The sequence below is a fragment of the Ambystoma mexicanum genome, chromosome 8 (genome assembly GCF_040938575.1).
Source record: "Ambystoma mexicanum isolate Mex_15411 chromosome 8, UKY_AmexF1_1, whole genome shotgun sequence".
Taxonomy (NCBI): domain Eukaryota; kingdom Metazoa; phylum Chordata; class Amphibia; order Caudata; family Ambystomatidae; genus Ambystoma; species Ambystoma mexicanum.
Window position 1 is genome coordinate 1,364,878,890 of NC_090929.1, and position 15,134 is coordinate 1,364,894,023.

The 15,134-nt window shown below is 41.1% G+C and overlaps 1 protein-coding gene across 1 annotated transcript in view; it reads right to left on the reverse strand.

Annotated features, from left to right (window-relative positions):
* Positions 1 to 213: 213 nt before the first annotated feature.
* The window catches only part of NPS (neuropeptide S), a 46,129-nt gene continuing 31,208 nt past the window's right edge, over positions 214 to 15,134 (reverse strand). The window contains exon 2 of the mRNA XM_069612079.1: positions 214 to 393. Coding sequence (XP_069468180.1) covers positions 214 to 393 — 180 coding nt within the window. The remainder of the gene's footprint in view (positions 394 to 15,134) is intronic.

The window sequence follows — 15,134 nt, forward strand, 5'->3', positions numbered from 1 at the left end:
TACGGAAAAATACATTATTTTAAAAATACATTTCCAACATTTTCTGCCATAAACAGTAGTCGCACGTGCATACGTATTTTATTGTCTTTTTTCAACATCCACGTAAGCACATAAAAACATACATCTTTTGTGTTAAAAATGAGATGCAAAAAAGATAAATGCTGATATTAAAATTATTTTTAAATTGCCATAAGAACTATTCCCTCTGGGTTGTTATAATTTTGCTCTTCGAAAGGAGGTTTTTTTCATTCCTGATCCGACCCCATTTCGAAAGGACCTTTTCATGAAGGACTTTTCCAGGAAAGGCTTCAGGAAAGCCAGTTCTTCAGTTTTATCTGCCTCCGCCAAACAGGTATTCAACAGGATCATGCAGTATTCGGATTGTTCGGAGAGCTGACAACAAATATAAAAAAAAAATGTGAATTTGGTAAAGGCTGGGGCAAGGAATACGCACTTCTTTATATTAAACATATTTGAGTAGGTTTGGTAAACAGTCACAAGGTTTTAGAATATCTGTCAGCCAATATTATTAATTGATCACAATACTGTGAGGCAAGTCTTTGAGGAGTTTTCATTACAATCAATAAAACACGGATCAAGCAAAGCAATTGCCTTGAAAAACCCTTCCAGAATGACGAAAATAATAAATACATGCGCATTCATTTACACGCTTTTTGCAAATTAATGAACGAAAGGAAAAGCATGAAATGTTTATCGAGTGCAAAACTCATTGAAATGGATTATTAGAGAACGGACTAATTCAGCGCGCACACGCGCAACCTAAATGGAATTGAACATCTGCAGCCCATACATTTAGCAGACCACAGTAATCATCTCCCCTTTTGATGCCCACTTACCTTGCACTTTCCACCACACGTGCCACAAACTTCTCCCACTCAGCGACCACAGGCCATTCACTTATTACATCATCATTAATGGAGACATGACGTAGCTCTCCACTTTAGCTCTATCACAAACCTCTACATCGGTGACAAAACAGACCCAGAGACCTGTAATTTATTAGACATTAGGCTGCCATCGCCCAGATAAACACGTAACCACGTTTCACTGCCATAAACCCAGCAGCAGCAGCCGTCAGGATTCGAGGTCTTCTTGCCTGGCTCCTATATACACCACTCGTTTTGCATCTTCAACCCCCTTTTCTCCCACTCTGAGACCCCCTTTTTCCAGGGCCATGTGCAGTAAATCTACCAACTATGGCAGAGGGGATGCTATAAAAGACCACTTTACTGCACACTACATTACATGCATTGTGTGGCCTCTCGGCAGTCAGCTGCTTGGATATTCATTCTTGCATGTCTGTTCATGGTTCACTAAGCCTTGCGGGCATGTCACCACACCATTCCTGATATGTGCTGTGAAAGATGTTATCCGCCCATCTGGTCACATCCATTTGACCACATTTGGTGAATGGCCATTTCACCATACTTTTGAAGTGTTTTTAGAGGGTGTATGGGTTTACGGGTAGTGGTATGGTATGGTAATGTTTATTCATAAAGCGCCTATACACAAGCAAGTGTTTCAAACTGCTCAAAAGTGCAAAAGAGAGTTTGAGGCTTGGGTCTTGGGGATAGGGCAGTAGACAGCGGATATGGGGGCCAGATTTCCCAGGGCCATCAGTACACTAATGACTATGCTTGAAAGAGGCCTTCGCTGCAGATCTTCGGTACATGAATGTTAACAATAAGTAGCTCATCCAGTGACTACAATGCAGAGTTGTCCAACTCCAGGCCTCGAGGGCCAGAAACCAGTTGGGTTTTCAGGGTATTCCTCGTTAATATTCATGAGACAACATTTGCATACATTTAGAATCATTGTATGCAAATGTATCTCATGAATATTAATGAGGGTATCCTAAAAATCCAAAATGGATCTGGCCCTTGAGGCCTGGAGTTGGATAATCATGTGCTACATGAATGCAATGCCTAGGCCACACGATGAAGCGGCGCTGCAGTCTCATTTTCATTGCCACTGCATCCATTTCCAACTACACCCATTAATGTAATGTTTTCTCGGTGCACTGTCGGATGTTTTTTCACCAGTGTTGTGCTGCTTGTCAAATGGTGGCATTTTCATGATGATCATTGTTGTATCCTGGGAAGAGTAGTGTTTCATGCATTGCTACTGGTCTGTATTATGTGTGACAATTACAATTTAAACGCTCTGACAATGGAATTTGAGTGGTTATGTGACAGCCTTCCAGCCTTCTCCCTAACATGTCAAGTTATTGGGTTGGTGGTGCCAGGTGGTGCCAGGCCTTTTTTCTTGCTTTGTTTCTGTGACTAGATAAGGCAGAGATGCTGTCTATACATGAAGTAGTCCTGCAAGCTTTTTATCTTGTCAAACGTATGTTTAACAAACATTGCATGGCTGTGCCTTTGTTTGCATGCGTGTCTGCGACAGTATCAGGACTGTGACCTTCTCAAAAACATGGCATTGCCTAATTTCCAATACCTTCCCATCACACTACAATGCAGGATGCTTGCTTTATTGTGTAATCCGCAGCAACCTGTGATTCAGCTCCAGCCTCAGAGTCTCCATTGTCCATCAAGCCAGTGAGGACAGAGACACTTGCAACCTTCCATTCCCAGAGATGAATCACAAGCTCAGTGACTCACAGTGACTGTGCTTTGGACTAATTCCAGTGATTTATAAGCTCTTTGGCAGTTCAGGCGTAGATGGAAACTGCTAGCAGGCCCCACTTCTGTTTGGATGTATTTGCCATCAGGTTTCCCACCAGCCTAGGTGCCACCTTTTCCACGTTTTCAATAAGCACTGTGAGCACTTGCTCATTACATTTAAATGTGTGATGCCATCCCTTTCCACCTTACCCACTGACACTGCCCCCCATTTCTAGGTCAACACTCATGTTTTGCAGCTGGAACGTCTGTGCTGTCAATCAGGATGAAATGACTCCTTGTAATGACCACCGTGCAGTATTTCTTTGCTCATGTATGATATTTAAGCACCTGATAACTGCATTAATGCATGCAGAGACATAGCTCTCCTCGCGCAACACAGTATCTGCAGCTTGTCTCATCTAGAAACTCACAATGGGGCTGTATACTTCTTCCCATATGTTCAAAATCATTTGGACAAAAGCAAACACTGTCAATTCATTTCATTGTACAAATAACCATGCAACTTCCATGCCTCATGCAATATTGCAATTGTGACTGCATTTTGCCTGTTGTTATTGTAGGGGTCTATCCTCAATTTGTTACCAATCAACACTGAATCCCAATACGTATTTTAAGATTAAGGATCGCTACTAAAATATACTAAAGACTGTATGCCAAGCAGTGTGTTAAGGGAAGCTTCCACTCAGCAGCCCACTAAGAAGTCCATGTACCTTTGCAGGTCCAAAGTAAAATAACTATTATAAAGGTTAAGCTAGTTTGCTTTTTAACATTATTTATTCCAACCACATCCCCGACAAACCAACTTGGAGAATTAGTTTACATGAGAAAACAACGGTATTGTCGCCTAACCCTGTTAGATACGATATCCTAATAATCATGGATGACAGTAATCGATATTTAGAATCAAGTCTCCCCCAGTACATTATCTATCTGTTTTGCAGTCCTGGCTAAGAAGGCAACAATGAAAGAAGACCGTTCTTCTGCATAGTCCCTTCCAGGGTGAACCGCAGTAGCATGACTGGAAAGAGGAGGAGCAGGGGTTAATGGCATCTCCAGGAGTTAAGGTAGCCTTTTTTTTCTCTGCACACGCTACTTGGGTTTCCTCTTTATCATCAACATGTTATTAAACTGAGGGAATCCCCTTACTCGTGTGTGATCTGTGACTTAACGCAGAGTACGGATCTGTGATACTAAAATGTACTAGGTTTACTGGCAACACCTGACAATTGAGTTGTAGAACAAACAATGCACTGCACAGGCAAGACTAAGATTCATTTAGTGGAGTAGTGTTATTGATACATAACTCAGGTAGCCATCATGAAAGTGTTATTTTTCAACCTGTTTGATCCACTGATTCCATACATGCTGAGAGACAAATTTCAGGTGGGTGTCACTCACCCTTTGTTCATGTATAATATAAGGGGAACATATGTATCACAGTGTATTTACCACTCGTTTAATTGTCCCTGTAGGCAACAGCAGCTAATAATTGATGGGCCATAGTTCAAGTTTGTCCTCCCTAGAGGGATACAACCTCCTGAAAATAGAGTGTTACATTTTGGTAAGCATAACTACGTGATTTTAAGGACCATACATCGCCAGTAAGATATACCTCAACACGTTTATGAGATGTATCTCACTATTTGTTGCTGCAGTGAGTGTTATTGAAAATGACCCAAGTAGAAAGCGACAATATCAGTGTCTAATTCCGACCAAGATGACCCCTCCATTTATGCTGCACACCCAAACAATGTCCATGCATGATATCAGTCAGTCGGTTAAAATACTTTATTTCGACTGAACACCATCAGAGAAGCAGAGCAAAGATGAAGTACACAAACTTGGAATATGTACATGACAACAATGAAACATTAAAAAGGAAACATTAAAAAGCACCAGAAGCGTATTATCACAAATAATGTTTGAGCATCTCTTTACCACACATACTTAAAAAATATAACAGGGCATAAAGTACAGTACACAGTTAATAATATGTTCCATATGGGACTAAAACTCAAGCAGAATTGTTTACATGAAGAAAAGGAGGGTTAACGTACTCTTATTGCACTTTATCATCATACTTCCTTTGTAAACATTTCTTTTTCAGCATAACTTTTAAGTCATAAGAGCATGACAAAATCATGTAAACACTTTTTCTCTATGGTGGGCTAATATAACCATTGCATGGCCGTATTCAATGCTGTCTACTGTAGGGAAAATGGGGCTCCAGATTTCAGCCAGAACAGAGTTTTATCAAAAACACAGACTCTGACAGTGAGAGATGTGAATCTGGTGTGAGTCAGTACTCCGAATTTCATCATACAATACAATTGCAAAAAGAAAAATTTGAACCTAGCTTTTCATGGTAGCCATAACATAGAATAATGCACCACACCATGGTATAGAATAGACCAAGTTGCAATACAGCATAAGACTAACAATTAATGACCCATAACCTACTAAATCTCTAATCCTCTGCTAATATTTACAGCCCAGTCCATAGCTCATTGGTGCAAAACAATGGTGTCGATCAGGAGTAAACAATTGCCCAATTCATGAGATGGCAAGCACAGGCTGTGCAATGTCGCTTGGAAAATGTAAGAAATAAACGAACAAAGCTGCTTCTGCATGAAGATGTGAGCTGAAGAATGTGATAAGTCACGTTGCGCAGAGTAGACCCATTGTTCATGTTCTGTTGCAAGAAGCCAGCATAGATAAATGTAACATTTATTCAGTTTGCTGCCTTGAAGCTCTATGGAAAGATGGCAGCAAAGCAAATGTTTTATGCAAGTTTCTAGGAGGTTTGACTATTCAGAGGGGTTCTCTGAGTGCAGGTAACATCACAGTCAGAGGCAGGCATTTCTTACACTTTATGTAGGCAAGCATACATTTTATGGGCAGATCATGGAGAGTCCTTAAAAGGGGAAGTGCAATGAGAAACAGGGGGGCTGTCTTGGAGGATCGGGTCGCATTTTCTGGTGTGGCTGGCAGTCTCACTGAAGTGTCTGCTGACCTATTCCTGAAGACATGGGGACAAAAGCAGATAAGAAAGATTTCCTGTGAGGGCATTGTGCAGGCAGCCTGTGGTGGGAGAGATTCTCAACAGCCGAGCGTAGGGAGTCACAGCCTTGCTGAGTCCAAGCACACACTGAACCAAACATTCTTTAGGTGAGAACAAGGTGTAAGTGAGATGTGTGGTGTGATTGCTTTGTGAGAGCATTTTATGAGCTGAAGGCTGGCGAAGTTTGATCTACATTTACATACATGGGTATTTATGTTTTAACGTTTCTTCTTCACTGTCCAAGTAGCAAACTTCAAATATAATTGAACAGGATTAGCTGTCAAGACAACTGATAAGTTTCAATGTCAAGAAATAGCAGTGTTCTGGCCAACTATCACTAAAAGGCTGAATGATGTTCATTGCGGAAAAAAGCTCTTTATCGTGGGGAAAACATTACTAAGAAATGTGATCGCAGTTCTGCGTTACCCTGAAGAATAGAATTTGTCATCGCAAAAAAGAGGGAAACAAGAGGTTGGGATGTGCATTTTCATTTTTGAATTGCAGGGAATGTCATGTTAAAAAACTCATTGCTTTGTGTTACACATGTTGTGTTGTATTACTCATAAATCCTAATTACTTACAAAATATACAAAAGGAGCAGGATCAGTTTGGTCTATTTATTGTGTGCCATGGTTACCCGTGGTAGTCTATAGACAGGTACAAAGCTAAGGAGGTATGTTTACTACCACCAGCAGTAGAAAGCAAGATACTCTAAATACGGTGAACTGGTTCAAATAATTTGGAGCTGATTCCCCATATTGCAGATTTCACGTGATTTGGTGAGTTCATTCTGAGCCCCTAACACCAATGCAATACCACCAATGTATACAAATTGTGTCCTAGTGTGCACCAGATCCGGTTTTTGGACTGCTGCTTATGATCCCAATATATAAACAACATCAGGTAGCCCTGTGGCTTTGGGTATGATAAAATACCCCAACGCAGCCTCATTACCCACGCTCTGAAGAGATATTTAGCCATTGCATACTAACTTCATCATGTGTCCTGTAACAGCATACCTGAGCATTGACAGTGTTTCTAATTATATATTTTAAAGATATCGGCTTAAGGTACAATTTTCTTAATTTTGAATAGGTTCAGCAAAATAGGAAAAGTAATTTATTAGATGTGGAATGTATTTGTAACTGTAGAATCCCATTCCCTTCTACAGGCTGCTAGAGGCAGTATACTCATTTTACATTGAATGTAAAGTGCTTTTGCAATTTTATTTAGCACATCTAGGTACCATTCAAAACCATATATGAGTTTCCCACTCCAGCATAAGTTAACGCTTTGAGAATTTGTAAGCCTATCTCTTATTAAAGCTTCTTCAGCCTGTTGATACATTATTTTGACTACACCCTTGAAGGCATTCTTCTTAGATGGGCTAGACAAGAATTCCTTGCACCTTATTCTAAGAAGTGTTGTGCATTCCTGTATGTCGCAAGGGATGGTGACCTCCAAAGTCTCACCCAATAAAGCCCAGGGTTCAGTTTTATCTGTAGGCCTACTTCCAAATGCAAAGGTACTGTGGGTATGGCTGCTGGGAGAACCAATACGTTTTTAAGAATCTATTTTCAATTGGCAGCATGGTCATGCCATTCATATTGTCCCATAGTTCTGACCGAGAAAGGGTAGCCTGCTGTGCTTGTAGTGTGGAAGCCTCTGTTAATATCCTATATTATACCAAGGGCAGTCCCATAAACGGCACAGGAACTGAGGACTTCACAACAATATCTACACAAATAAATTGAATATTGTAATACTCATACATTAATTAGACAGGACCTAACGCAAAAATATGTATTCAAGGAAAAACCTTTAATTGCAGGCATGTTAAGGTAAACACTTAACGCAACAAAACCCCTGAAATTTGGCCAAAGCCACCTTAACTTTCTGCACCCTGTTGTGCAGCCTATGACCACAATGATGACATCCCAGATCACAACACTGATGGCATCACTAATTACATTACAACAGTAACAAGCATCAAGGATGTGTCCACTGTATATCATATACACGGATCAGCAACTAGCCAAGGGCTTTAGCACAATGCTGGCCAGTAGCCAAAATCTTTGGATGTGCCCACTATATATATTCAAATATGTAAATGGGCCACTAGCCATGGCCTTTGACCATGAGATGTTTTTACATCTTTTGGTCATGTCCACTGTATATTTTAAAATACTATAATGTCATAAGCGATGGACTTCGAATGTGCCCACTGTGTATTATACGACACTAACAAGCCGCTATCTGTGGCCTTCGGTTGTGCCTCCTGTATATTATATACACTAATCAGCCACTAGCCATGGTCTTCAACACAATACTAGCCAGCAAAAGGCAGAAAAATGGTCTCTGACTGCAAAACATTCAAGGACTGACAGTAGCATGGTTTAAAAAAATAGAAAATGTGGATGCCCAATCCGGCAAAATGGCCAGAGGGGACTGGCCCCTTCCTCCCTTTGAAGATAAGCATGATCTGCCCTGTTTGCTGCATGGATGGGAGACCTGAATGGCTATCATGTCACTGGCCATGGCCAGTGATTTTTCACTCTGACGCCACTATAGCTGTAAATATATCTTTAAACAACAAACAAAATTCTAACCATGGTTATGGAACAGCACATACACTCGGCTATCTGTAGTCCTTTATAACCTTGAATATTGAAAAAATCAGAGCCAATATCAGAAAAATGGTCCAACAAAAATTGTTTTCCTGCTCCCCAGTCCCTCACCAAGGGCCCCCTCATCTGTACCTGCCCCCCAACTCTCATCCTCACCTCCCCGACCTCTCCCTTACCCCCACAACACACGCTGTTTCTGTGATGCAGTTTACTTTGATATGTCGGCTATTCGAGGCTACAGAAAGATTTGTATGTAAACTCAGTTGTTAGAACCCCTTCAACTCCTAAATGTATGTTGGTGCCCTCTAGCCCCACAACCTCTAGCCTGATGGCATTTGCATCTTTTTTGACCCGAAAATAGCTTTTTTCCTAAGTTTAATTTTCCCAGATCCTCGGCTATATCTGCAGCTATCTCCCACATTGTGAGAAAAACACAATGGCCGCTGTTTCATTTCTAAAATAAAACCTGTTCTGGTAATTTACTTAAGATATATCTATCTATTTTTAAGAAGGGGACACCCCTTCTCTGTCAAATATTTTAGAAATTACTGGACAAAACAACCCCAAACCGAACATTGATCGCGAGTCAAAGCTTTCATGCCAAGTTTTTTCGGACCTGGTTCAAATCCATCCAACGATGTGGGCTGTACGCAAAAATGTACCCTGTTTGTCTATGAGAAAATGAATGGGAAGTAGGCTATAGAAAAATAATGTTTTGTCTTCTTAATAACTTTTTTTTTAACATATCTTTACAAAACTATGCATCTGTGGGGAATCCCTAATCACTTTCGAAATTTCAGCCAAATCCGTTACTCAAATCAAATTTTATTAACAATAGAATTCTAACGGGTTCTTATGAGAGTCTGATTCACCTTAACTATAGGGAGGATATCACCGCCCTATAATATATACAACATAAACATTCTTCTTTTGTATATCTGATAAAGTGCAAAGATAGTGCAAAGTACAATATATATATATGAATAATTGTTTAAGAAAGAACCGTTCCTAAAAATGATTTCGTAACATAATTTAGTAACTTTCAATTGATTCACACCATGTTACTTCCAATATCTATCATGTGGCCATCCCATATTTGCCTGGAGTCCATTACATCAGGCATTCTAAATGGACAGTTGATACCCTGACAGCACCACCTCTGTTTTTCCTGGCAAAGCCATAAATGGCACTCTTGTAACTCGACAATCAAACCCCTACTTTCTCTATCTGGCTAGCCCAATTACCCCTTGTGGTCATTTTCAATCCCAGGTAGTCACGGAATTTTGCCTGTTCAATTAGCCACTGGTCTGTTTCAAATTCATCTTCGGTCGCTTTTTCTTGTTCCCCCTGGATACCACTTCTTTAGTTTTTCCAGTGTTTATTTTCAGGCCATTATCCCAGCAACATATATCAGAAAGCAAGAATTGTTTACTAAGAACTATAAGTGTCGGGGAAATTAGCACTGTATCATCAGTGAACAACAGTGTCAGGTATTTCTCACCAATCGTAGTTGTGACGTCTGTTGGTCTTGCTATAATTTGATGTATTGCACCATTAATAAATATGCACAACAATTCTGGGGACAGAACGCAGCCTTGGTGAACACCCTTTTTGCTCATAAAAGGCCTTAAAACTACTCTGTTTGTATTCCATCTTGCGATGCTTCATTGTTAGAATATAATGTTGCTAGAATATAATATCAACAGTCATGTGAATAGTTCAGGGGATAGTCCTAGACCTTTTATGACGTTTCACAGAGCAGATCTACAAACATGACATATAGCTATATTTTCCTGAAATGTACGTATTTATCAACCAGTAGCTGGAGGCGACAGCATTGATTCTTTGTACTAATTGCAGATTGGAACGGTGCTTGCAAGTGATCTATCTGCCCACTTTGTTGTACCCAATCATCTAGGTGTGCAAGCATAGCTCTTGCATTAAGCTTCAATCAAGGAGAATGGGTGAAAATTAGAGGTATCATCTCCTCTCCCCTTTTTGTAAATCGGGATGATTTCTGCTTTTGTCCAAGGTTCAGGTGCTATTCTGCTGACATTTACTGCATTAAACAACCTAATTAGTTAGATAAGGTGCCCAGGTAAGACATTCTGTCTTTTACATGTCTGCACCTATTCTACTGGGGACTTGTGCCATGTTATTTTTTTTTAACCTCTATGGACACTTTGACCTTGTTTATAAAAGAGACAAACTGCTTAGACGTTAAATCCTCTGAAATCCCCTTATGCTCAACCTGCTGATTAATCAAACACATTTCTGAATATAGCCTTTGAAGTGGTCATACCAGATAGGTTCTGGTATGTTACATTGGATAGTTATTCAACCCTCCAATTGCCCTTTACTCATTAACCTCCAGAAGTGTGCACTTCCTTTCTCCTTTAGGACTGTCAGTAGTTTATCCAATACTGACTCAGAATATTCCTTTTCCTCTTTCTCAGCATTTCTTTATAGCTCCATCTAGCTACTCTAAATACAACGGTACCCCCCCACCCCGCTTCTTTGACTCATGTCAATAGTTGCTGTCCAGGTTCTCTGCACTATTTGTCAGCCCACACAGTGTTTTTACTGTTCTCTTATTGATGTTTGAACTTGATTTTATAAACAACGGTGCTATTCTTGATACTACCTCAGTGTGTAATTGACAATCTTCTCATTTTGGAGGGCAGTATCACCATGATTTCCAATAGTGGTAGTAGTCCTTCCTAAAGATTCCTTATCAAATGCTTCCCATTTCACCACACGCCTGTTGTGCCATATACTGTAAATTGGGACATTCCCCACTCTGCTGGGCATGGCAGCTGAATTATGCATGGCCACCTCCAGTATCAGTTGAAGCGGGCGATGGTCAATCTCATGCCTCTCTACTATATAGAACGTTTTTTATTTCTGTCCACATCTCAAGGCTACTTAACATGTAGTCCATGTGGTTTTGACAGCCCCTGCTGTTGTAAGTGGGTTTGGCCAGTTGGTCTCTGATCCTGCACCATTAAAACCCCTGAGATTGAGGGAGCCAAATGATCCTGCATATTCCAGAGCATATTTGTTCTGCCTTTTAAATGGTACTGCTGCTAGATCGGTGGTATCCCAGGCCCTATCCTCCTCTTCAAATTACCCTATTGTCAATTCTAAGGGTTCAAATTGCATGTTAAAATCCTCAGCCAGGATCATTTATTCACTGGTGGGTTATGTGACGAATCTGGACTATTCGTCCCTTCTCTGCCAGAGGGGAACCACCCCTGTGAAGCGAGGGAGGTGAGCCCGCTACACAAGACCATCCTGAGGGTTTTGGGCAAGTGGGAACTCACTGGAAGTGGCCCCACTCTTGGAGACAAAGGTGGCCATTCCGGAGGAGAACTGCCAGACCAAGCCCCCTTGTATGCATATATGAATGTGTAAAAGACTTTAATATCTCCTGTAACAACTACATTCTGCAAAGATACCTCTGTTGGCTACAGGTAATGTCGAACACAACTTGAATGTCATGGTCAACAAAGAAGAACACTGTATTGTTTATTCCTGTGACATGTATAAGAGGAGAATGGAGTCTAAAGGGAAGAGAGACTCCTATGGAAATATGAGAATGGCTATGCAAAGGCGAACCTCTGCAGCATCAACGTCCTGGAGGGGCAGAGCCGCGCTTGGCCGCAGAGCCAGTGGTAGGGAGGAAGGCGCACGAATCCCTGGCCGAATGCCTGAAGTTTGGCATCCTACCTGTCCAAGGAACTGTGGTCAGAGAAGAGCCAGAGAGGGAAACACCGCTGTCTGGCCAGATGGTGCGACCACAAACTATGAAAAGAGGATTAAAAGAGATACGAACATTGTGAATAACAGCTATGAAAGCTATACAAGTTATGGGAGCCTGAGAAAACCGAACGCACAAACGCCTGATGAAAGGGGGATTGAGAGGGATACGAACATTGTGAACAATGGCTATGAAAGCTATCAAGGTTATGGGAGCATGGGAAACCCGACATTGAGGATAACATCTGTGAAAGCAATCAGGATTACAAGAACCTTAGAAACCTGAGTGCACAAATACCTTATGTAAGAGGAAAAGAAGGAGACATGCAAACTTTGAATTTTGGCTGCGAAAGCTATAGAAGCTATTAAAGGCTGAAAAACAAGCCTTTAATAGCTTGCAAAATAATTTGGTGAAAGAAAAACAACTCATCTGAAGATTTAAGGACTTTGGGGGAGTCCCAATGCCTTGAAGGTGAAAATGTTTTATTTTCAAGCAACCCTGGAGGGATCGAAATGCTCACACCAAGAGACAATTTTCTTTATTAAAAGGAGAGAGAGCAAAACCCATAACTTGGTGCAAAGACTAAGATGAATTTTTTGCTGTGAAAAAGTAACTTTGAAGACTGAGTATAAGTCAAGAACAACAGGACCAGGATGAAGCCCATACCAAGGCTAGTTTTCAAGCCTCCCCTTTTTTCCTTTAGTTAGGTCTTTGCTAAAGTGGTAGGGCCAGTTAGTTATTTAGGATTAAGACAGTAGACATTTTACTTTGGACATGATGGAGAACAGCTACACAGAGGCGAACCGCTGCAGCATCAATGTCCTGGAGGGGCAGAGCCATGCCAGGCTGCGGAGCCAGTGACAGCGAGGAAGGTGAGAGAAGTGCTGGCCAAATGCCTGAAGCTTGGCGTTCTACCTGACTGAGGAGCAAAGGTCGGAGAAGAGTCAGAGAAGTAAACAACTATGTCTTGCCTAGTGGCATGACCAGAGAAGGGTTGTGGGAGGCTGGACGGGCGGTAACAGATGCTGAGACTAGATGGTGTGAGGGAGCCCAGATCGCTGAGCTCTGCACAAGTCAGACCACAGCTACCAAGACTAGTAGCCACAGATAGAGCCAAAAAAAAGTTATGGGAGCCTGAGAGATCCGACGGAGAGCATACTGATGACAGGTGCCAATGCCAGGAATTAAGGCTACGAAGATCAGCGAAGTTATGGGAGCCTGAGAAACCCGACGAAGGGCATACCACTAAAAGGTATGAACCTTATGAATATCAGCTTTGAAAGCTATCCAGAATATGGGATCCTGAGAAACTGAATGTACAAACACCCTATCTAAGGGGGATTGAGAGAGTTACAAATATTATGAATAACAGCTATGAACGTTATCCACGTTACAGCAGCCCGAGAAACCTGGATGTACAAACACCATATTAAAGGGGGATTGAGAGGGATACAAACATTGTGAACAATGGCTGTGAAAGCTCTCCAGGTTGCAAGAGACTGGGATACCCAAAAGTGCTAAAACCACGTGAAAGGGGGATTTGAACCTTGTGAATAACATCTGTGAAATCTATGAAGGTTACCGAGCCTGAGAAACCCGAGCGTACAAATACCTTATGTAAGGGGAAAAGAAAGAGACATGGACACTTTAAATTAGGGCTGAGAAATCCATAGAAGCTATACAAGTCTGATGAACAAAGGTGGACAGCCGTCGTATGACAAATAACTTAAGTGAAAGAAAACCACATATGTGAGGATTTCAGGACTGTGGAAGTGTCCCAACACTTCGAAGGTGAAAGTGTTCTAGTTCCAAGCAATCCTGGAAGGATATGTTCAAACCAAGAGATACTTTCTTTATTAAAAGGAGAGGTAGTGAAGCCCACAACTTAATACAATAAATAGGAAGCATATCCTGCTCTGAAAAAGGAACTTTGAATACTGAGAACAAGTCAAGCATAACTTGGGCCAAGCAGAAGCCAATACCGAGGCTAGTGTGAACGCCTTGTCTTTTTACCTTTTAGTTAAGTGTTTTCTAAAGTGTAGGGCCAGTAAATTGTTTAGGATTCAGACAGAAGACTTTTTACTTTGTACTTGATGTGCACCCTTTTCTAGCCAGGGAATTTCCCTCATAGTAATAGGGAAAGTCAAAGTTTTTCTTTTCGTTCAAATAAACTTCATTAACTCTGACCCAATGGAGTCTGAATCCTTCTCCCGGTTCACCACAGTAAGTATTCCTCCAAGATTCTATACTTGCTGGGGGAGGGTGGTGAGTCCATACCTTTCAATGGACTATTATAGGCATGTATTAGTAATAATTCTGGTCAATTAATACATTTTAAATGTAATTCCAATATATCTTTATTTGCAATTTTTGCCAAGTGGACCATGGGCTTTAAAGAGGCGTTTATCCAAACGAATAAGCCCCCACTCAGTCTTCCATCAGGCCCTTTATGTGTTGATATTGAATGTATCAAACCTGTGTATATCTGATTTATTTTAGCCCAGGTCTCTTGAATGCATATAATCTGATGGGATCCAACGAATTCCATCCACTCATTATTTGGCATGTTTTTGGCTACCTCTGTGATATGCCATGATAGGATATGGACCTCTATTACCAGAGATTTCTCAGTGTAAAAAAATAAAACGTGGACTCCTGCACTTAAGGTGCACAGTCATTAGTCTATGGCATCTAGGCTAATCCCCTCTTCCTCCTTTATGAGGGAATTACTTCATGCCTCTTATACATGGGAACTGATTGATTGATGGGTCAGGTCGTATTTTGTTGTTTCTCTTGTTGGTTGACAACTACAGCCACACATCTGCCTTCTCCAGGAATTCAGCGAGGATTGCTTTCTCCTCGGTTTATACAGCCCTCACTGTTTTGTAAGGGGGTGAGTTTTCTCCACTCTTGGCTTTTTCATTGTTAGCTTTTGTATTGCCAACCAAAGTTGGGCATGTGGGAATGGTTTTATTAATATACTAAGGTTGCAGGGATATGGTTGAAATCAATTGAGAGTAAAC